The sequence below is a fragment of the Mobula hypostoma genome, chromosome 2, assembly GCF_963921235.1.
Source record: "Mobula hypostoma chromosome 2, sMobHyp1.1, whole genome shotgun sequence".
In the NCBI taxonomy this organism is placed as follows: domain Eukaryota; kingdom Metazoa; phylum Chordata; class Chondrichthyes; order Myliobatiformes; family Myliobatidae; genus Mobula; species Mobula hypostoma.
Genome location: NC_086098.1, coordinates 248,841,910 through 248,863,754, shown reverse-complemented (window position 1 = coordinate 248,863,754; position 21,845 = coordinate 248,841,910). Strand labels below are relative to the sequence as shown.

At 41.0% G+C, this 21,845-nt stretch overlaps 1 protein-coding gene across 1 annotated transcript in view; it reads left to right on the top strand.

The window, feature by feature from the left end:
• LOC134343085 (ras GTPase-activating-like protein IQGAP1) overlaps positions 1 to 21,845 on the top strand; it is a 230,576-nt gene that overhangs the window by 18,714 nt on the left and 190,017 nt on the right. Inside the window, exons 2-7 of the mRNA XM_063041967.1 lie at positions 271 to 370; positions 3,352 to 3,508; positions 8,724 to 8,801; positions 12,373 to 12,449; positions 13,474 to 13,541; positions 21,044 to 21,157. Of these exons, the coding sequence (XP_062898037.1) occupies positions 271 to 370; positions 3,352 to 3,508; positions 8,724 to 8,801; positions 12,373 to 12,449; positions 13,474 to 13,541; positions 21,044 to 21,157 (594 nt within the window). The remainder of the gene's footprint in view (positions 1 to 270; positions 371 to 3,351; positions 3,509 to 8,723; positions 8,802 to 12,372; positions 12,450 to 13,473; positions 13,542 to 21,043; positions 21,158 to 21,845) is intronic.

Genomic DNA, 21,845 nt, shown 5'->3' with positions numbered 1-21,845 from the left:
ATGTAAAGATCTCACTACATCACTGCAAGGGTTCTTGATAAACTTAGTCAAGTTAGTAAGACATGATCACTGTACTGGGGTAGATGTGAATATTTCATTGTTTACAGATTTTGCATTTCCTGAGTTTTTTTTTAAGATTGATTATATCTTTTTTCATCTATGGATACTGCTGTGACTTGTGATGCTTATGTAATAACTATATAATTCTTGAAAGTTGCCTTTTTGCACTTCTGTCAAATTGTGTGAGTTTTTTTTTGTGTCTTTTGGCAGTTGGTCTGGACAGTGAACGACTCACTGCTGAAGAGATGGATGAACAGAGGCGACAAAACATTGCCTATGAATATCTCTGTCACTTGGAGGAGGCCAAACGGTGAGATGGCTTTCCAAAGACTTTTGTCCTCATTGTGGTATGTCAGACCAAATTCAGGCTCAGGAGCTGACAAGGCAGGATGGGGAATAAAATGTGTGTCCTGTCTTGCGGTACAATATCATAATAGATCACAGTTACATGCTCATCCTGCATGTAATCATGAGGCATATTCACTCCAGTATAGTGAATTCTCCTGATACACTGCACACAATGCATGGGTTTACTCCAGTGCTCCAGTTTCCTCCCACGGTCCAAAGACGTACCGGCTAGTAGGTTAATTGGTCTTTGTAAATTGTCCTGTAATTAGGCTAGAGTTAAATAGGTGTGTGGTGCAGTTTATTGGGTCGAAAAGGGCCTATTCCATGCTGTATCTCTATAAATAAATAAATATTCATTTGTTATCTTTCCCCAAGTCATCGTCATTGTGTTGGGCAGCCTGTAAGTGTCGCCAACACCAACCTAGCATATGCGCAATTTACTACCTCTAAGCCATATGTTTTAGAATGTGAGAGCAAATGGAGCACATGGAGGAAACCCATGGTCACAGGGAAAACTTAAACTCTTTACAGACAGTGGTAGAAATTGAACCCTGATCCTACAACTGACTGCTGTAAAGCGATGTGCTAACAGCTATGCTACCACGCCGCCCTAACTTATTAAAATGCATAGGTTTTTATGGGTGGCCTTTGGCTCTAATGAAAAATTTACAGGCTCTTTTTCAGGATAGTTAACATGGTGATTTCCCCACTGACCACCTCCTTGGCTCCTGAGTGCTAATTAGTTTTCTGAAGCATCAGAAGTTATGCAAGTATACCAGCCATGATTTAAATGACAAGCAGAACTTACCGGAGGTGATAACTGGCTCACCCCTGTTGCTTTAATATGATTGCTTTCCCCTTCCCTCCTCTTTGTTTCAATTTTACTGTCTGGGTGCATGAATGAAGGACATTCTTGGTGAGCAAGTCCAAGAATCCTTAAAAGTGGCAGCTGGTGAAGAAGGAATACATGGTACTTGCCTTCATTAGGCAGGGCACAGAATATAAAAGGAGGAGGGCTTGATGCAACTTCATAAAACAGTTCAGCTGCAGCTGGAGTACAGTCTGCATCTGCATTTCTGGTCTCCATGCTGTAGAAATTACAATGGAGATGGTGCAGGGGTGATTCAACAGGACGTTGCCTGGGATTGAATGTTTTATTTGTGATTGGAGGCTGGATTGTTTTCTTTGGAGCAGAAGAGACTAAATGAGTAGCTAACTAGAGACGTACAAATTAATTAGGGTGGATGGTAGGAAACTTCCCCATAGCAGCTGGATTGGAAAACTGTAAGGCAGAGTTTTAGGATAAAGGGTGAGACATTTAGAAGGAATCTGAAGAGAAGCTTTGTTTCATCCAGAGGGTGGTTAGAATGTGGAACATGCTGCTTAAAGGGAACAGTTACACTCGCAACATTTAAAGATTGTTGGGGTGGCACGGTGGCACAGCGGTTAGCGTAACACTATCATAGTGCCAGTGATTTCACTTCAATACTGCTGCTATCTCTGAGGAGTTTGAATGTTCTCCCTGTGACCGCATGGGTTTCCTCCGGGAACAATGGGTTAGTAGATTAATTGGTCACATGGGTGTATTTGAGCTAGAAGGGTCTGTCACAGCGATGTGTTTCTAAATTTAATGAAAGTCTGGACAAGTACACGAATGGTCAAGGCTCATAAGAAATGGGAGTGGGAGCCGGACAACTGGCACGTTCAGCTTACACCGCCATTCAATAAGATTGTGGCTGAGCTGGCCGTGGACTCGACTCCACATTCATGTCTTTACCCCACTAATTAGCCTGCTCTGCAGATATGGGAACCTCTGGGTATGATGGGAAAAAGGCCTATTTATCCTGTACAACTACATAAGGCGTTCCTTGGTCGAACTCACTGGTAGAACCGAACTCCAGCGTGGATTGTTGCTTTGTCTGAGGCCTCTGTCAGTCAGAGTTGTCTAGATACGCAAGCCTGGGCAATATGATATGGAGAACAAGCTGTTGCCCAGGTAGCAAGCTCCCCTCACTACGCTTTGATGAACCCAAAGTAACAAGAGACTGATACAGCAGCATTGCAGGAGTTGCCAGTCAGCATTGAACTCAATGTAGAACTGCCTTGGGGACTCTGGCTTTGGACTTTTCCCTTGGGGTTTACTCCCAAAACCTTCCCCGTGTATGTATAGCTGCAAGGCAGTGGAGGTTTAAGGTCAATATTTTCCGTCTCCTAGATGAGCTCCAGCTATGGCTGACAAGCCTCATCTGCTTGAAGTGACTGGTTTTAAGGATGGGAAAAGCAGAGATGGGCACGTTAATCTAATTGAATTCCTTCTTGCTGGGTGCCATGGTAGTGTAGCGGTTAGTGCAACACTAGTACAACCTGGGGCATTCTGGAATTCGGAGTCCAATTCTGGCACCTTTCTGTAAGGAGTCTGTATGTTCTCCCCGTGAAAAGCCCACACATTCCCTGTGTGCTCCAGTTTCCTCCCACAGTCCAAAGACATATCGGGTGCGTTAATTGGCCATTGTAAATTGTCCTGTGATTGGGTTAAGGTTAATCAGGGTTGTGGGATTGCTGGGGCGGTGTTGCTCGAAGGGCTGGAAAAGCCAACTCCGTGCTATGTAACTTTAAAAAAAAAACAGAAAGCTTCTTAAATATAAATGAATAATAGAAGCTTCCCTGCTCTTTCCTCATGGCAGCTTTTGTAAATTTGAAACCCACAGTATGAAATTGCCTCTTATCTTAAGAAAAATGTTGAACAGTTGATGACACGTTTGATCTCTCAGTTGGCAAACACCCTTCCGATCAGCAAGCAGTCATATGTGCATTGCTCCCATGGCCATTTGATTTACAGTACGGGCTGGTTTATTGAACAAGTGGCTCTTGTGGGAGATCACTATTGCCATCATCCTTCTCTGCTACTAACCTTGTCCTTGTATATTCTTGGATTTGATCCAGGTGGATTGAGACCTGCTTGGGTGAGGAGCTTCCACCAACTACTGATCTGGAGGAGAGCTTGAGGAATGGTGTAATTCTGGCTAAGTTGGGCCACCGCTTTGCACCTACTGTTGTCCCACAGCGGAAAATTTATGATCGAGAACAACTGAGGTACAAGGTATGGAGAACACAGTTTGATTGGTGTACGGTTTAATTCATAGAGAACAATAATTATGGGGTTGCTGAGGCTGTTGTTCCTTCCTTAGCAACAGGTAATATGGTCGGATAGGTGGAGCAATAGCTCAAGTTATACTTTGCCACGAAAGCAATATCTACTCCTGGTCCATGAAGCACCTCACTGTGCTGCTTTTAGTATTATGAAAGAGTGGTCTGATATACACATAATTTTGTGAAACCTTTAAGAATCTACTTCAGCCTACCTGAGTGTCTCAGTGGTTTAGAGTCAAAGTAAGGGCTGGTGTTTTCATTACATCAGTGAGTGCTTCTGGTAGCAGCAGGTAATATGTTGTTACTAGTGGTGGGAGATCACAGGATGGTTCTGGTAATGTGATTGTACTTAATCTTCTCTCTATCTTATCAAATGTGACATTGCACTACATAGCAAGTACAGTTTGGTGCCACTGATTCCACAACCATTGAAAGTTTCCCTAGGAGACTTTCACATGGAAACTGATGTAAAGCCATCCCATAGTGTGGTAATAGGACAGTGTCTATTATCTCTAAGAGATTTTAATATACTGTGCTCGAACATTGTGGGTGTAACAGGTCAGGGTGGAACTAATTACCAATCATCAGCTAGTCTGAGTGATGTGCAGGTCCTCTCCAGGTTACAAACACTGAACTGTTAGACTGCTTGCAGATACGACTGAGCATTTGAGAGACCGCCAGGATGGATGGGGGTAAATTTGCTGGGGGGGGGGTGCGACAGGCACCTTCTGCCAGGTGGAAACAGGGCATTTATGTGTGCTTTCTCTCCCCACAACCATCCCCACCTGTACCACAAGGGGTGGATAGAGCTGAGCAGACTGACTCATTGAGTCAGTGAGGCTGACTACCTGCTGCTCTCTCTGCGCCTGCTGGCTCTGTCATTTCTGACTTGCGAAGAGTCTGGGTTGTGAACAGTTCTCAGGAACAGAACCCTGGGGTAACCTGGAGACCCTGCATAGCTACCATTGAACACTTTGATAGTCACTTTGCATCAGCTGCATTTCAACTACTTGTCTGTGGGCTGAGTCTCCATTACTGTCTGGATGAAGGTCACAGTTGGGTTTTTCCATCAGTCAGGCAGCTCTGTGGCCACTTCCACCAATCAGAACCTTAACCCACTCTTTGGAGTGAAGGCAAATGAGAGGTGTCTGATAGAAGTGAACAAGATGATAAGAGGCATAAATAGAATGAGCACCCAGAGACCTTTTCCCAGGGCAAAAATAGCTAAAAGGAATGGGCTTAGTTTTAAGATGATTGGAGGAAAGTACAGATTATTTTACACAAAAATTGGTAGGAGCACAGTGGAGGCAGATACATTAGAGATATTTAAGATAGGCACATGGATGAATGAAATTTTAAGGGGATGTGAGAAGGAACTGTTAGATTATATAAGACACAGGAGCAGAATTAGGCCATTTGGCCCATTGAGTCTGCTCCATCGCGGGTGATTTATTATCCCTCTCATCCCCATTCTCCTGACTTCTCCCCATAATCTTTGATGCTGTTACTAATCAAGAGCCTATCAACCTCGGCTTTAAATTTACCCAATGACTGGGTCTCCGCAGCTATCTGTGGAAATGAAGTTCACAAATTCACCTACCTCTAGCCAAAGAAATTCCTCATCTCTGTTCCAAAGGGACTTTCTTCTATTCTGAGTCTGTGTCATTTAGTCCAGGACTCCCCCACTACAGAAAACATCCTCTCCACATCCACTCTATGTAGGCCTTTCTAAAATTGATCTTAGAGTAGGTTAAAAGGCTGGCACAACATCATGGGATGAAAGTCCTGTACTGTTCAATGTTTATTCTAATACTGGAGAAGGGGCAGTGAAGGACCCAGGTTTCATCCTTGACCTGATGTAGTTAGGCATGAATGTGGTGTCATTTGGGGTAATACTACTTGGCATCTGATCTGTTTATTTATTTATTCATTTATTTATTTCCCTTGAACAGTTCCTGCTGAGTTTCACAGAATGCAGGTCTCCACATCAAATCCAGACAGATGCTATCAAGGCCTGATATTTGCAGTGTAGGTCGCATACAAATAAAGATGGCAATGAGTAGGACAGATGGTAAAAAACATGCAGTCAGACTGCCGGGAAGTGCAGGCAGATGATAGGACATAATTACAGCCAGCAGAGTGAGTATCTGTGCATTAGGGATACAGAATCAAAAAAGGGTAGCAAATACAGCACTCAAAGTGTTTTATCTCAATGCATGGAGTGTAAGAAATAAGGTGATGATCTTGTTGCACTATTACAGATTGTTGAGTATGATGTTGTGACCATCACTGAATCATGGCTGAAGGATGGTTGTAGTTGGGAGCTGAATATCTTGAGGTTACACATTGTATCAGAGCGATAGGAAGGTGGACAAGAGGGGGTGGCATGGCTCTGCTGGTAAAGAATGGCATCAAATCAGTAGAATCAGAAGATGTTGAATCCTTGTGGGTTAGGTTAAGAAACTGCAAAGGTAAAAGGACCCTGGTAGCAGTTGTACACAGGCCTCCCAACAGTAGCTCAGATTACAAAATGAAATAGAAAAGGTGTGTCAAAAGGGCAAGGTTATGGTAGCCATGGGAGATTTCAATATGCAGATTGATTGGGAAAATCAGGTTGGAAATGGATCTCAAGAGAATGAGTTTGTTGAATGCCTACAGATGGCTTTTAAGAGCAGTTTGTCGTTGAGCCTACTAGCAATACTGGATTGGGTGTTACGTAATGAACCAGAGGTGATTAGGGAGCTTAAGGTAAAAGGACCCTTAGGAGGCAGTGATCACAATATGACTGAGTTCAACTTGAAATTTGATGGGGAGGAAGTAAAGTCTGACATAGCAGTATTTCAGTGGAGTAAAGGAAATTCCAATGGTATGAGGGAGTTGGCCAAAGTAAATTGGAAGGAGATGCTGGCACGGATGACAGTGATGGTGAGAGATTTTGGGCAAAATGAGGAAGATGCAGGATAGATGCATTCCAAAATTAGAAATGGCAAAATAATACAACCATGGCTGACAAGGGAAGGCAAAGCTAATGTAAAAACAAAAGAGAAGATATACAACAAAGCCAAAATTAGTGGAAAGACAGGATTGAGAAGCTTTTTGAAACCCTACCGAGAGCAACTAAAAGAATCACTGGGGGGGTGGGGGAGATGAAATATGAAAACAAGCTAGCAAACAATATCAAAGTGGATAGTGAAAGCTTTTTCCAAGTATAAAAAAAGAAATAAGAGAAATGAGTGGATATTGGACCACTAGAAAATGAGGCCAGAGAAATAATATTGGGGGCCAAGGAGATGGCTGATGAACTAAATATTTTGCATCAGTCTTCACAGTGGAAGACACTAGTAGTGTGTCAGATGTTGAAGGGTGTAAGAGAAGAGAAGTGAGTGCAGTTACTATGCCTAGGGAGAAGGTGCTCAAAAAGCTGAAGGACCTAAAGATGCATAAGTCACCCAGACCAGATGAACTGCACTCGAGGGTTCTGAAAAAGGTAGTGGTAGAGATTCTGGAGGCATTAGTAATGATTTTTCAACAATCATTAGACTCTGGCATGGATGACTGGAAAACGGCAAATGTCACTCCACTCTTTAAGAAAGGAGGAAGGCAGCAGAAAGGAAATTATAGACCAGTTATCCCGACCTCAGTGGTTGGGAGGATGTTGGAGTCAATTGTTAAGGACGAGGTTATGGAATACTTGGTGACACAAGACAAGCTAGGACAAAGTCAGCATGGTTTCCTTAAGGGAAAATTTTGCCTGACAAATCTGTTGGAGTTTTTTGAGGAGATAAAGGGGATGTAGTGGATGTTGTATATGTTGACTTTCAGAAGGCCTTTGACAAGGTGCCACACATGAGGCTGCTTACCAAGTTAAGAGCCCATGGTATTACAGGAAAGTTACTAGCACAGTTAGAGCATTGGCTGATTGGTAGGAGGCAGTGAGTGGGAATAAAATGGTTATTTTCTGTTTGTCTGCCAGTGACTAGTGGTGTTCCGCAGAGGTTGGTGTTGGGACCGCTTCTTTTTATACTGTATATCAATGATTTAGATGGAATAGATGGCTTTATTGTCAAGTTTGCAAATGATATGAAGATTGGTGGAAGAAACAGGTAGGCTGCATAAGGACTTGGACAGATTGGGGGAATGGGCAAGAAAGTGGCAAATGAAATACAATGTTGGAAGATGCATGGTCAGCACTTTGGTAGTAGAAATAAATGTGCAGACTATTTTCTAAATGAGGAGAAAAATCCCAAAAATGTGAGATACAAAGGGACTTGGGAGTCATTGTGCAGAACATTCTAAAGGTTAACTTGCAGCTCAAGTCAGTGGTGAGGAAGGCAAATGCAATGTTAGCATTCATTTCAAGAGGTCTAGAATACAAGTGCAAGGATGTGATGCTATGGCTTTATTTTGAGTATTGTGACCAGTTTTGGGCTCCTCATCTGAAAAAAAAGATGTGCTGACATTGGAGAGGGTTCAGAGGAGGTTCACGGGGATGATTCCAGGAATGAAAATGTTATCGTACGAAGAACGTTTGATAGCTTTGGGTCTGTACTTGCTGGAATTTAGAAAGATGGGGGTGGGATCTCATTGAAACCTTTTGATTGTTGAAAGGCCTAGACAGAGTAGATGGAGAAAGGATATTTTCCATGGTGGGGGAGTCTAGGACAAGAGGGTACAGCCTCAGGATAGACAGGCATCCATGTAAAACAAAGATGCAGAGAAACTTCTTTAGCCAGAGGGTGGTGAATTTCTGGAATTTATTACCACAGGCAGGTGTGGAGGCCAGGTCGTTGGGTGTATTTAAGACAGAGCTTGACAGGTTCTTGATTGGACATCAAAGGTTAAGGGGAGAAGGCTGAGGAGGGGAAATGAGGATCAGTCATGATTGAATGGTGGAGCAGATTCGATTGGCCAAACGGCCTAATTCTGTTCCTATGCAGCAGGCATACCAGCAATTATTTCTTTACTCTGTCCACTATTCTCTTAGCTTAGACTCGGGTGGGGAACATTTACAAATCTAACATTTAGCTGTCATTCGTTCTTCGGGGCACTTCTCTATTTTCATGAATGTTTGCGAAGAAAAAGAATTTTGGGATGTATACGATATACATTTCTCTGACATTAAATGTACCTATTGAGTTTAATAGTGCAAATTTGTGTTTCTACAGGCAACCGGGCTGCACTTCAGACACACTGACAATATCAACCACTGGCTGAACGCAATGGCCAAGATTGCCCTCCCATCGGTACAGTATCGGACTTATTTTCTTCTTTCCTCTCTTGGAATATTTATTTTTATTGAGGCTTTGTGATCAGTTCTGAATGTTGAATTTGCAGACATCACAATAGCAAGGCAGGTTGATGGGGCTGGTTTATTCATAATAAAACCCCTATCCTTAAGAGTGGCTTTATTTGTCACACGTACATTGAAGCATACAGTGAAATGAATTGTTTGTGTCAATGACCAACACAGCCCAACGTGCTGGGTGGGAGCAGACCCCAAGTTATTAGCCCACAAATTATTAACCCTAACCCATATGTTTTTGGAATGTGGGAGGAATCCGGAGCACCCGGAGGAAATCCACACAGTCATGGGGAGAACGTACAAACTCCTAACGGACAACACAGGAATTGAACCCCAATTGTGCAGCTGGCATTATAAAATGCTGCGCTAACTGCTATGCTACTGTGTTGCCTTGATTACTTCCTGGGTGATGCCTGAGAGCGGATTACAGGTAGACGTAGGTCTGAGTTGTACTCGGAGCTTGGAATGTCTGTTTGAGGATTGGGAATGGAAATAAAATTCTGCTAGAGCCCAACATTGTGAGCTAAAGGGCCTGTACTGAGCTGTAATGTTCTATGTTCTAATGCATACAGTTTACTTTTCAACATGTCATGATTGCACCCCTTATTATTTGTAACTTTTGTGTGTCTGTGTGTGTGTGTGTATCTGTGAGTGTGTGTGTGTCTGCGAGTGTGTGTGTGTCTGCGTGTGTGTCTGCGTGTGTGTCTGTGTGTGTGTGTGTCTGTCTGTGTGTGACTGTGTGTGTGTCTGTGTGTGAGTGTGACTCTGTGTGTCTGTCTGTGTGTGTGTGAGTGTGTGTGTGTGTCTGTGTGTGTGTGTGTGACTGTGAGTGAGTGTGTGTGACTGTGTGTGTGTGACTGTGTGTGTGTGTGTGTCTGTGTGTGTCTGTGTGTGTATATATACGAACGTGGAGGAACATTGTTTTATTGCCGGTATGCATGTATACGGTTGAATGACAATAAGCTGAACTGGGTGGGCACAGGAGTACATTCAGCCAGAGACTCATTCCATCGAAATGCAGCACAGAGCGTCATAGGAAGTCATTCCTGCCTGTGGCCATCAAACTTACAACTCTTCCCTTGGAGGGTCAGACACCCTGAGCCAATAGGCTGGTCCTGGACTTATTTCATAATTTACTGGCATAATTTACATATTACTATTTAACTATTTATGGTTCTATTACTATTTATTATTTATGGAACAACTGTAATGAAAACCAATTTCCCCCAGGATTAATAAAGTATGACTATGAAATTCAGACTGACAGGCATCTGCAGAAAATAGAACTAAATACATTGCTCCACTCTTTCATCAAGATCCTTTCAGACAATCTATATTCCATATTTCTTAGAGCAATACTTCTGTTCAGCGAGTCCATGCTGCAGACGGTGCACACCCGCTAGTTCCAGCTTCCTCCAAAGCTTCGGCCTCACGTGATTATCTAAGTACTTAAATGATTCTACTGTACCTGCCTCAACCACTTCCTTTGGCAGCTCATTCCATATACTCACACTTTGTGTGGGAAACCTTGCCCCTTGGGTCCCTTTTAAATCTTTCCCCTCTCACCCTACACCAATGTTCCTCCAGTTTTGAACTCCCCTACCTTGGGGAAATGATTATTACCACGCATAGTATCTATAACTCTCATAATCTTAAATGCTACTACAAGGTTGTCACTGATTCATTTATGTTCCAAGGAATAAAGATCTAGTATGGCCAAGCTCTCCCTATAACTGAGGTACTCTAGTCCTGACAATCTCCTTGTAAATCTTCTCTGTACTCTTCCCAGTTTAAGTCTTTCCTATAATAGGCTGACCAGCTCTATACACCATACTCCAAGTGAGGCCTCACCAATGGCAGATAAAGATTTGCTTTATTTGTTACATATACATTGAAATATTCAGTAAAATGCATCATTCAGGACAAATGTCGCCACATTTCAGGTGCCAACATAGCATGCCTAGAACTCACTAACTCTAACCCATACATCATTTGAATGTGGGTGGAAACGGAGACACTTAGATGAAATCCACCTGGAAAAAATATACAAACTCCTTACAGACAACCCCGATCTTGCTGCTAGCACTGTAAGGTGTTTGCGCTAACTGCTGTGCTGCCTTGCCACTTGTACAAATACATATCACCCCACCTTTTATACAGTGGGTCAAATTGCACTGATTATAGTTTAACAGACGGTGTTGGCAAGGTCAGTATTCCTGAAAAGTCATATTTTGAACAGCAACATTCCACATGGTGAAGGTACTCCTGCAATGGTTTTGGACAGATAGTTGTAGGATAGCTGAACATCAGCATGTACGCTCAGTGACCGCTTGGGTACAGGAATGGAACTCTGTGTGGTCTTCTGCTGTTTAGTCTGTCCGAGTCCAGGTTCAACATATGTGTTCAAAGATGTTTTTCTGCACATCACTTTTGTAATGCATAGTTAATTTCAGTTAGTCACCTTCCTGTCAGCTTGAAACAGTCTGGTCATTCTTCTCTGATCTCACACATTAACAAGGCGTTTTAGCTCACATAACTGCTGTTCACTGGATGTTTTTGTTTTTTGCATCATTTTCTGCGTGGAATACAGCAGGAGATCAGCAGTTTGAGATATTCAAACAATCCTGCCTGGCATCAACAATCATTCCATGGTCAAAGTAACTTAGAACATATTTCTTCCCCATTCTGATGTTTGGCCTGAATGGCAACTGAACCTCTTGACCATGTCTGCATGCTTTTATGTATTGAGTTGCTGCCATGTGGTTGGCTGATTAGATATTTGCAGCAACAAGCAGGTGTACCTAATAAAGTGGACTCAGAGTGTATTTCAATCATTTATATTGATTGATTTTTGTTCTTTCACCCTGTTTTCTTCCAAAAACCAGGACTTAAGGGTGAGAAAATGCCCTGTGATGGGATTTATTTGCCCCCATCTTCCCCTTCCTTTTTACAGGCTTAAATTAGGAGCTTGAGGGGATTTGGTACGTCACAAAGACTATCATATTTCTACAGATGTGCCGTGGAGAGCATTCTAACTGGCTGCATCACCATTTGGAATGTCTGGTGTGACGGGCCACTGCACAGGATTGGAAAAAGCTGCAGAGGGTTACAAACTCAGCCGGCTTCATTGTGGGCACTAGCCTCACCGGCATCGAGGACATCTTCAAAAAGCTTAAAAATACAGCATCCATCTTTGGGGACCACTGTTACTCATGACATACTCTCTTATTATGACCCGCAGAGAGGAGGTGAAAGAGCCTGAAGACGCACACTTAGTGTTTTAGGAACAGCTTCTTCCTCCTTGGTTCAGATTTCTGAACGGACGATGAACCATCCCGTGAATACTAAGTCACTATTTTTGCTCTCTGCACTACTTTTTGGATTGCACTGTACTGGTGTTACAAAAAATTTCAAGACATATGTCAGTGATATTAACCCAAAATACTGTGAATTGTGTAAAATCCTATAGAATTTCAAATCTACATGGTAAAGCTTGTTGGTTTTATTTTCAGATATTTTACCCAGAAACAACGGACATCTATGACAAGAAGAATATTCCCCGTGTTGTTTATTGCATTCATGCTTTCAGGTACAATCTGTGTAAAGTGGATAATTTCACCAGAAATTAAAATTGTAATCTTGTATTTGTAATCCCTTTCCACCTATAGTCCTCTAATCTTTATTCTCCTTCAATTCTGATCCCTGGGTACGCGTGTGTGCGTGCGTGTAATTACATGACCCAAGATAGAGCTGAAAAGGGCACCAAAGACTAGAGCTTCAATCCCTTGCCTCTACAGGATCCCTAAATCCTCACCAATGGATTATTTTCTTTCTCGGTGTTGCTTTCTATCGCTGTGAACACAGCCCAGTCTGTCATGAAAACTAGCCTGCCCTCCATTGGTTCTGTCTATACTATGTTGCCTTGGGAAGTAGCCACATACACTCCACCCCAGATATTTTGTCCTTCTCACCCCTTTCATTGGGAAGAAGATACAAAAGGTTGAAAGCATGCACCATCAGGACAGCTTCTATCCTGCTCTATAAGACCCTTGAACGGACTTGTACATAATATTTTAATTTCCGTAGCTTGTAATATTTTGTGTTGCACTGTACTTCTCCACATGACAACACATTTCATGACATGTTGGTAGTAATAAACCTGATTCTGATTAAGGGTTGATCTTTATCTCTTAATTACCTAAATGTAGCCCTTGCAACTTAAAAATCTACCTGCGCAGCACTTTCTCTGTAGCCATAACTGCACACATTCTGTATTGTAAATCTACATACTTCTGCATTCTTTTCTGGCTTTTTCTTTGTACTTGTATTAGAAAGATCCATACAGACGGCATACAAAATAAAGGTTTTCACTTTATCTTGCTAGATGTAAAGATATTAAACTGATTACCAAATTTGTAATTTTCTACTTTGTTCCATCTATCTTTGATTCCATTGTGCTCTCTTACAAATATTCTTCCAGCTTTTGATTCGTCTGTGCAAAAATTGGTTGTGTTCAATCACATTTCCTTACTCTCGCAACAGTATGAACAGCAAGTAGTAGACTGGTGCTTTGCACTTTGCTGGGAAATAAGTTTTCCTCAATTGTTTTGCAGCCTTTACTTGTTCAAGCTGGGTCTGGCTCCACAGATACAGGACCTGTATGGAAAGGTCAATTTCACAGGTAAGGCCTCCTCACCTGCTTGGCTGGTATATCTGCAGCTTTAGTTCGACTGAGCACAAAATAATCCCACCACACCCTCCTGCTGTGGTTGGGGCGCTACAATAATAGTGGCTATCATAATGCTACTACAGGCCAGTGATCTGGATTCAATTCCGCCGCTGTCTGTAAGGAGTTTGTACCTTCTCCCTGTGATCGTGTGGGTTTCCTCCGGGTGCTCCAGTTTCCTCCCACAGTCCAAAGATGTACTTGTTAGTAGGTTAATTGGTTAAGGGGTGTAATTGGGTGTTCAGGCTCATTGTGTCAGAAGGGCCTGTTACAGTGGTGTATCTCTAAATAAAATAATGCTAATTGCACTGTATAACCCCAAGTTGTTGCTGTTGTTTAAAGTGGAAACATACCTGGTCTCTGGTAGATTTCACATTGTAATGGATGCTATTTCCTCTTATTTTAATTTGGTCAATTTTTACTATCTCATCTGAGCCCTTTGAAGTTGCTCTGCCATTCATTAAGATCTTGGTTAATCTTCCCAGTCTGTGCCAATATCCGCTGATATCTTAAAGTTCATAAATTTATTGATCTCTGTTTTGATTTAATGCAATGACAGGCTCTGCAGAGTTATGTTCATTCAGGACTGAGCTTTCCACAGCCTTACCATCTGTATGAAAACATATTTATTCACCTGTTGCCCTTATTCTCAAACTTCGCCCCCTCAATCTAATCTCTTCAACCAGGGGGAATATGTATCCTGTCATGTACATTAACAACTTAGTAATTTTCAATGAGTTCTTTTCTGAAAAATAGTCCCAGACTAATCAATCTCATCTCGTATAGCAAACTCTGCATCTGTGTCTGGTCAGTGAGTTAAGGCCAGGGTTTACATAAAAAAAAAACAGCAGATAATACAGCACTGTGCAAAAATCTTAGGCATGTGTATATATAACTAGCGTGCCTAAGACTTTTGCACTGTGCTGTATTTATCAACGTGGAGCATAGGGTGAGCTTGTAAATCTGGCAGGAGTAAAGGATGTTGGGAATAGCGAGGGTGGACGGGTGTGGAACAGGTGGCAGAGAAAGAGTGCCGGGGGTAGGGATGGTGTGGGTGCAGACACACCCAGCCCTGGATCACCAGGCAAGGTCATTTGATTCCAAACAATTGGTTTATTGGATCATTACAGAATATCTCTGGTGCTTCCTGCTCTGTCCCCCCTCCCTCTCCCATCCCCTTTTCCCAATCATGATTTCCCCTCTCTCTGCCCCCAGTCCACAATGGAGGCCCATATCACAATCAGGTTTATTATCACTCGTATGTCATGGGTCTTTTTTGCGGGAGTACAGTGCAATACATAAAATTACTCCAGTACTGGGAGGAGGACTTCCGGGTCATCAAGGGAATGGCGGCGTAAGGAAAAGGTCTCTCGACAAAAAAGAAGGTAAACTGCCCCAAAATCGAATTTAGACAAATACTTAATATTGCATAACTATATTAATAAAAGGGGCAAGGATGATGTCTAAGAACAAGAATAAAAAGTCCGCTTCGAAGGCTGATAAACATAAAGAGATGCAGCAAGGCGACGGGCCTAGCTCCCCCACGGCAAGCCAGGACGGAGATAATGAGGGGGAATCGGTGACTCTGTCTTTGATTCTCGGAGAGATTCGCGAGTTCCGACAAGATAACAGCAAACAGCTGGAAGATATTAAAGGAGAAATAGTAAAAACTAACTTGCGGATAGATGAAGCCGAAGCGAGGATTGTTGGAATTGAAGAGAAGCTACAAAACGCCGAGGAAGTGATAGCGGAAATGCTGAAGCTACAAGACCAGCTCCAGTGGAAACTAACAGATCAAGAAGGCCGCTCGAGAAGGGAAAATGTGAGGATCTACGGAGTTCCCGAAGGAACCGAAGGTAAACCCGGATTGATGATTCCCTTCGTGGAGAAGCTGCTTAGAGAGAACCTTGATATACCGGCCGCAAAAGACCTACAGATAGAAAGGGCTCACCGCGCGTTGGCACCACAGCCTTCGGCAGGCGCCCAGCCCAGATTGATTCTGATCAGATTTCTCAGTTACAGAACGAAGGAAGAGGTGCTTAAAAGAGCATGGCAAAAGAAAGGTTTCATGTGGAACAACTGCAAAATCAGTTTAGACCACGACTACGCACCGGGGATTCTTGCCAGACGGAAGGAATATACGGAAACACGGAGAGTCCTGAAGGAAAACAACATCAGATTCCAGACCCTGTATCCAGCTCGGCTGAGAGTCTTTTACGACGAAGGGACAAAAACTTACGCTACGGTGGAGGAGGCAATGTTGGACCTGGCGGACCGGGGACTACCTATTAAAGTTATCACCCAACCGGAGTCGCTACTGGAGAGGATTCGGCAGAAGTCATGGCAGTTAGTGGGGCGAGGACGCTCCACTCGAACCAGAGTGTCAAACTACAAGGAAAAGCTGCAAATATTCAGACGCGAATGTACAGAGAATACAGATTAATTAAGAGAAATGACTGAAAAATCGGACTTAAAAGTAAAATGAAAACTGGTAACTGAAAATAAACTAGGCGGAATAACTTGAATGATAGCAATATGGTCGAGACATAAATAGGAGAAAATTCTCTATGATTATTCAAGCTGCTGAGGGCCCTCTAACACAGGGTGAAGATAGAGGTTATCCCTCTGAACTGAGGCGGGTTGGTGCTCAGGCCTCACTGTGGGAAGTCGGGAAAAATTTTCAAATGTTATACGTTCAGAAATGTCTAGGGTGTGGTTATATGTCTTGGTTTACTGTTGAGAAGGGATTGCTTACTGTTTGGTTAGAAAAGGAGAGTGCTTTTTTTCTACTAGAGAAAAATGCAAACTGAATTGGTAAAAATAATTTCCTATAATGTTAATGGGGTTTTGAATCCAATTAAAAGAAATAAGATTATGTCTACATTGAAAAAAGAGAGGGCACAAATAGCTTTCCTCCAGGAAACACATATGAGCCAATCTGAACATGGAAAATTAAAAAGAATGGGCTTTAAGCATGTATTTTATTCATCATATAAATTGAGTCACAAAAGAGGGGTAGCTACTTTAATATCAAGTACTCTTAATTATGAACATATTTCAGAGACTAGAGACAAAGAAGGACGGTTTGTAAAAATCACAGGAAGAATAGAAGGTACAGAAATAACATTGCTGAATGTTTATGCTCCTCCAGGTAGTGAATGGTCATTTTATAGACACATTTTTGACCTAATGGTCAGTTCTCGAGGGGTAGTAATTTGTGGAGGGGATTTTAATATTAGATTAAATCCTATATTAGATTCTTCAAGAATAGTTACTCAGAATAAACCTCAGACTCGGAAAGTGAATTCATTGATGGAGGAGTTGGGAATTATAGATGTCTGGAGGGAATTACACCCTACTAGTAAAGATTATACATATTACTCTTTCCCTCATTCAGCCTATTCAAGGATAGACTATTTCTTTATCTTTAATACAGATAGACTCAGGATAAAAAACTGTAATATTGCAACAATTGATCTGTCGGATCATAGCCCAGTCTCTATGTCTCTAATCCTGGAAAGGAAAATGAGGAAAACACTATGGAGGCTAAACTCACATATACTCAATAACCCGAAAGTAATGGAGAGATTAAGGGGAGAAATCAAAGAATATCTAGACCTTAATGACACGGGAGAAACATCACCAGTGATTTTATGGGATACATTGAAAGCTGTACTGAGAGGGAAAATTATTTCCATTACTACTCACATGAAAAAAATCAATGCACAAAAATTAGCAGACCTTCAAGGAAAATTAAAACAACTTCAAGTTGTAGATAGCAACAAAAGTAATTCAAATCGAAAACAGGAAATTAGGAAATTGCAAAGTGAAATTGATGATATTTATACGTTGGAAACTCAAAGAAATTTTCTACCTGAGACAAAAGAATTATGAAGTAGGAGGTAAATCAGCTAGATTATTAGCATATAAATTACGAAAACAACAAGCAGACAATACAATTCATAAAATAAAGAATCCAAAGACAAAGCTTGTGGAGAGTACAATAGGGAAAATTCAAGAGAGTTTTGAAATATATTATCGAGAGCTGTACTCCCAATCCCGGGCCCCCAATGAGCCCTATATAGACAGTGTATTGAATTTTTTAGATCTACCTAAACTTACAGATTTACAAAATGAAAGTTTATTAGAACCAGTAACTGTCAAAGAACTGAACGTGGCCATCTCTTGGTTAAAGGCTGGAAAGTCCCCGGGTTCTGATGGGTTTACCTCAGAGTGGTACAAGTCCCTGAAGACACAGTTAGCCCCATTACTACTTAACACCTTTAACTGGATCTTGCAGAGAGGAGAAACTCCACCTTCCTGGAGAGAAGCAATTATTTCAGTTATTCCTAAAGAGAGTAAAGATAAACTAGAATGTGGCAATTATCGGCCAATTAGTGTTCTTAATTTAGATTACAAACTATTTACATCTATATTAGCGCGCAGATTGGAAAAGCTTTTACCTGGCCTAATCCATTTAGACCAGACTGGATTTATTCAACAAAGACAAACACAGGACAACATAAGGAGAACTCTGCACATATTAGAACAGGTTAATAAGAACGAGACAGAGACAATGGTAGTAGGATTGGATGCTGAGAAAGCTTTTGATTCGGTTAGTTGGGCATTCCTATACAGAGTGTTAGGAAGATTCGGCTTTCAAGAAAGGTTTATTAAAGTAATTCAGACTCTATATGACAGCCCTACAGCCCGAATTAAGATAAATGGGGACCCCTCTGACTCCTTCATTTTAGAGAGAGGCACTAGACAGGGATGCCCAATTTCACCTCTCCTTTTTGCGCTATATATTGAACCACTTGCCCAACTAATAAGACAGAGCGAAATCGTAAAAGGTATCAAGGTGGCAGGGATTGAACAGAAAGTGGCGTTATTCGCAGATGATGTTTTGGTCTATCTGAGTGAACCAGAAAAATCATTTATAGGATTGTTTACACTGTTGGATGACTTTGGGAAAATATCAGGTTATAAAATAAATGTAAAGAAAACGCAGGTTATGTCCCTAAATTATACACCATCCAAAAAAATTGCAGGATACATACGATCTTAAGTGGGAAGCTAAATCATTAAAATATTTAGGAATAATCCTGCCGAAGGATCTTTCAACACTGTCACAGGTAAATTATGGGCCATTAATCTCAGAGATAAAAGCAGATATGCATAGATGGAATCTTATCCCCTTTTTTAAGTTTAAATTCAAGGATAAATACTATAAAAATGAATATTCTTCCTCGGTTATTATCTTTTCCGTACTTTACCAGTGGAGGTGGATGATAATCAATTCAGGGAATGGGACAAATGGATTTCCCGCTTCATTTGGCAAGGAAGGAAACCTAGAATTCGATATAACACCTTACAGTTAGGGAAGGAAGGAGGAGGTATGGTTCTTCCTTGCCTGAGAAATTATTTTTATGCCTCACAGATAACCCCTCTGTTATATTGGTGTAATAGGGAATATAAGGCTAGATGGAAGGAAATAGAATTTGGATTAGTTGACAGTTTTCCTCTTCAGGCCTCAATAGCTGACAACGGATTGATGGCCCAGTTGGAAAAATTTAATAATGCTTGGATAAATCTTACATTAAAAGTATGGCAGAAGGTGGTTAATTCATGTGGAATTAATAACATGTTAAAACTCTTTAGATGGTGTGCATATGATACCGAATTCCTTCCCAACAGAGGAGATAAAAGATTTGAGCTATGGATAAAGAAAGGTCTTACAACCTACCTCTCATTTATAGATAAAAGAGTATTACAAAGTTTCCAAATCCTGCAGGACAAACATGGCCTAGAACATAATGACTTTTTTAGGTACCTTCAAATACGAAACTATGTTAACCAGAGTTGTAGATATACAGACCTATCAACAGTAGAATTAGAATTTTACAAGATTCTGAATTCGGCTTGCAGTTCAATACCTAGTAAATCAGTTTCTCGCCTATATAATGCACTCTCCCATGCTAAAAATGTAAATACACTGTATATTAAAGAGAAGTGGGAGAAAGAAGCGGGGTTGGTACTTTCAGAGGAGGCTTGGGGGAAAATCTGCAGCTTTCAATGGTCCTCGACTAATTCTTTGACTTGGAGAGAACATTGTTGGAAAAACATTATAAGATACTTCAAGACCCCATATCAGGAAAAATATAAAGATACAAATGTGATGTGTTGGAGAAGGTGCGGCTCCAAGGAGGCAAATCATTTTCATATTTTCTGGGATTGCCCTAAATTAAGTCTAGTTTGGGAAGGTATTCATAGAACATTAGTTAAGGTACTTAGGTCCCAGATACCTCTGAACTTTGAGACGCTCTATTTGGGGCATGTATTGTTCCTTGAACAGAAGGAAGATATAAAGTTGCTGCAGGCCCTCTTAGCGGCAAGTAAGAAATCAATCACTAGAAAATGGCTAAATCCAATACCACCTACATTAGAAGATTGGTACGAAATTATCTTGGAAATATTTAAAATGGAAAAGTTGACTTACTCCCTGAGAACTCAAAAAGAAACATTTTATCAAATCTGGAATAAATGGATTGAATATATAACCCCAATGCGAGCAGACTTTAGATGACTCTCCTAATGATTTATATTGCTCTTCTCATCAACACAGTAATATTGCTAACGTAAGCACCCCTAGTTTAAATGTTTGTTTTTTTTTGGAAAATAGAGAATTAACACAAGTAAAGGGAAAGATTTGGGAAAGGGATAAAAAAAAATGAAAAAATTAAGTAAATAAGTACATAGGGATTGGATAATTATGTCTGCGGGCAGGAACAAGCACGAACAAATTGGGATATAAACAACTACAATGGTTGGTATATAGGCTTGTATGCAACATTTTGGACCAGTGGAAATGGTCCAGAAGGGTTGTATGGAAACTATTATTACCATTTTTCTTAACAACTAATTTCATTACTTAGCCTAATAGGTTAGATTTACCACAGTACATAATTATCTATTTAAATGTTTATTTTCCTTTTATATCATCTCAATGTGTACTTAAGAATGTATAAATAATTGTAGTTTTATACATATAAAAAAATGGAAAAGGTTATATGTGTGAAAAAAGTACATGATAATTGTGAATTCCTTATCCAAATAAAAATAAAATTAAAAAAAAATTACTCCAGTACTGTGAAAAAGTCTTGTCCACCTTAGCTATATATATGCCTAAGACTTTTTTGCACAGTACTGTGTCTCAAAATCATGATCGAGGTGATGGTGTTCTCCAGGGCAGTGTTGTGACAGACTTCAGGAGTTGCTACAGTGCATCTTGTAGTTGTCATTTGCAGTCACCGTGTCACAGTGACGGAGGTTGTGAATACTTAATGCAAAAGTTGCAACTTTGATTGTGCAGACTGCTTTGTTCTACTTCAGTGCTCTTGCAACCTCATTTGAATTTTAATTGGCTTGGTGGGTTCTGATTCCCGCTTTCCTTACAGAGGAGGAGATCAATAACATGAAAACGGAGCTGGACAAATACGGAATACAGATGCCCTCGTTTAGTAAGATTGGCGGAATCTTGGCCAATGAACTTTCAGTTGATGAAGCAGCAGGTAAGTTTTGAGTACCAGAAATGTTTATATTGTGTATTTGGGCAACCTCTGTTCTGCCCATTTGGGTTGTCAAAGTAAATTTATTATCTAAGTATGTATACACTCAGTGGGCACTTTATTAGGTACCGATGTGGTCTTCTGCACACCACTGTTGTAATGAGCAGCCATTTGAGTTTCTGTCGCCTTCCTGTCAGCTTGAACCAGTCTGGCCGTTCTCCTCTGACCTTTGAGAACTGTAGCTCACTGGATGTTTACTGATTTTCGCACCGTTCTTTGTAAATTCCAGAGACTGTTGCACATTTCTTCCCCATTTTGATGTTTGGTCTGAACAACTGAACCTCTTGACCCATGAATGTATGCGTTTATGCATTGAGTTACTGCCACATGATTGGCTGATTAGATAATTGCATTAATGAGCAGGTGTACATAATAAAGCAGCCACTGAGTCTGTTACCATACATTTTCTTCCAGGCATTTACAGGAAAACAATGAAATGCAATAGAATTAATAAAAAAAAACTATGCATTAACAGATTGACAAACAGCCGAAGTACAAAAGAAGACAAATTGTGTAAATAAAAATATAAATAATATTGAAAACATGGACATCTGTAAGTTAGTTCAGAGTTGAGGTGAGGGAAGTTGGCACTGGCTCAGGAGTCTGTTCATAAACCTAGTAGTGTGGGACT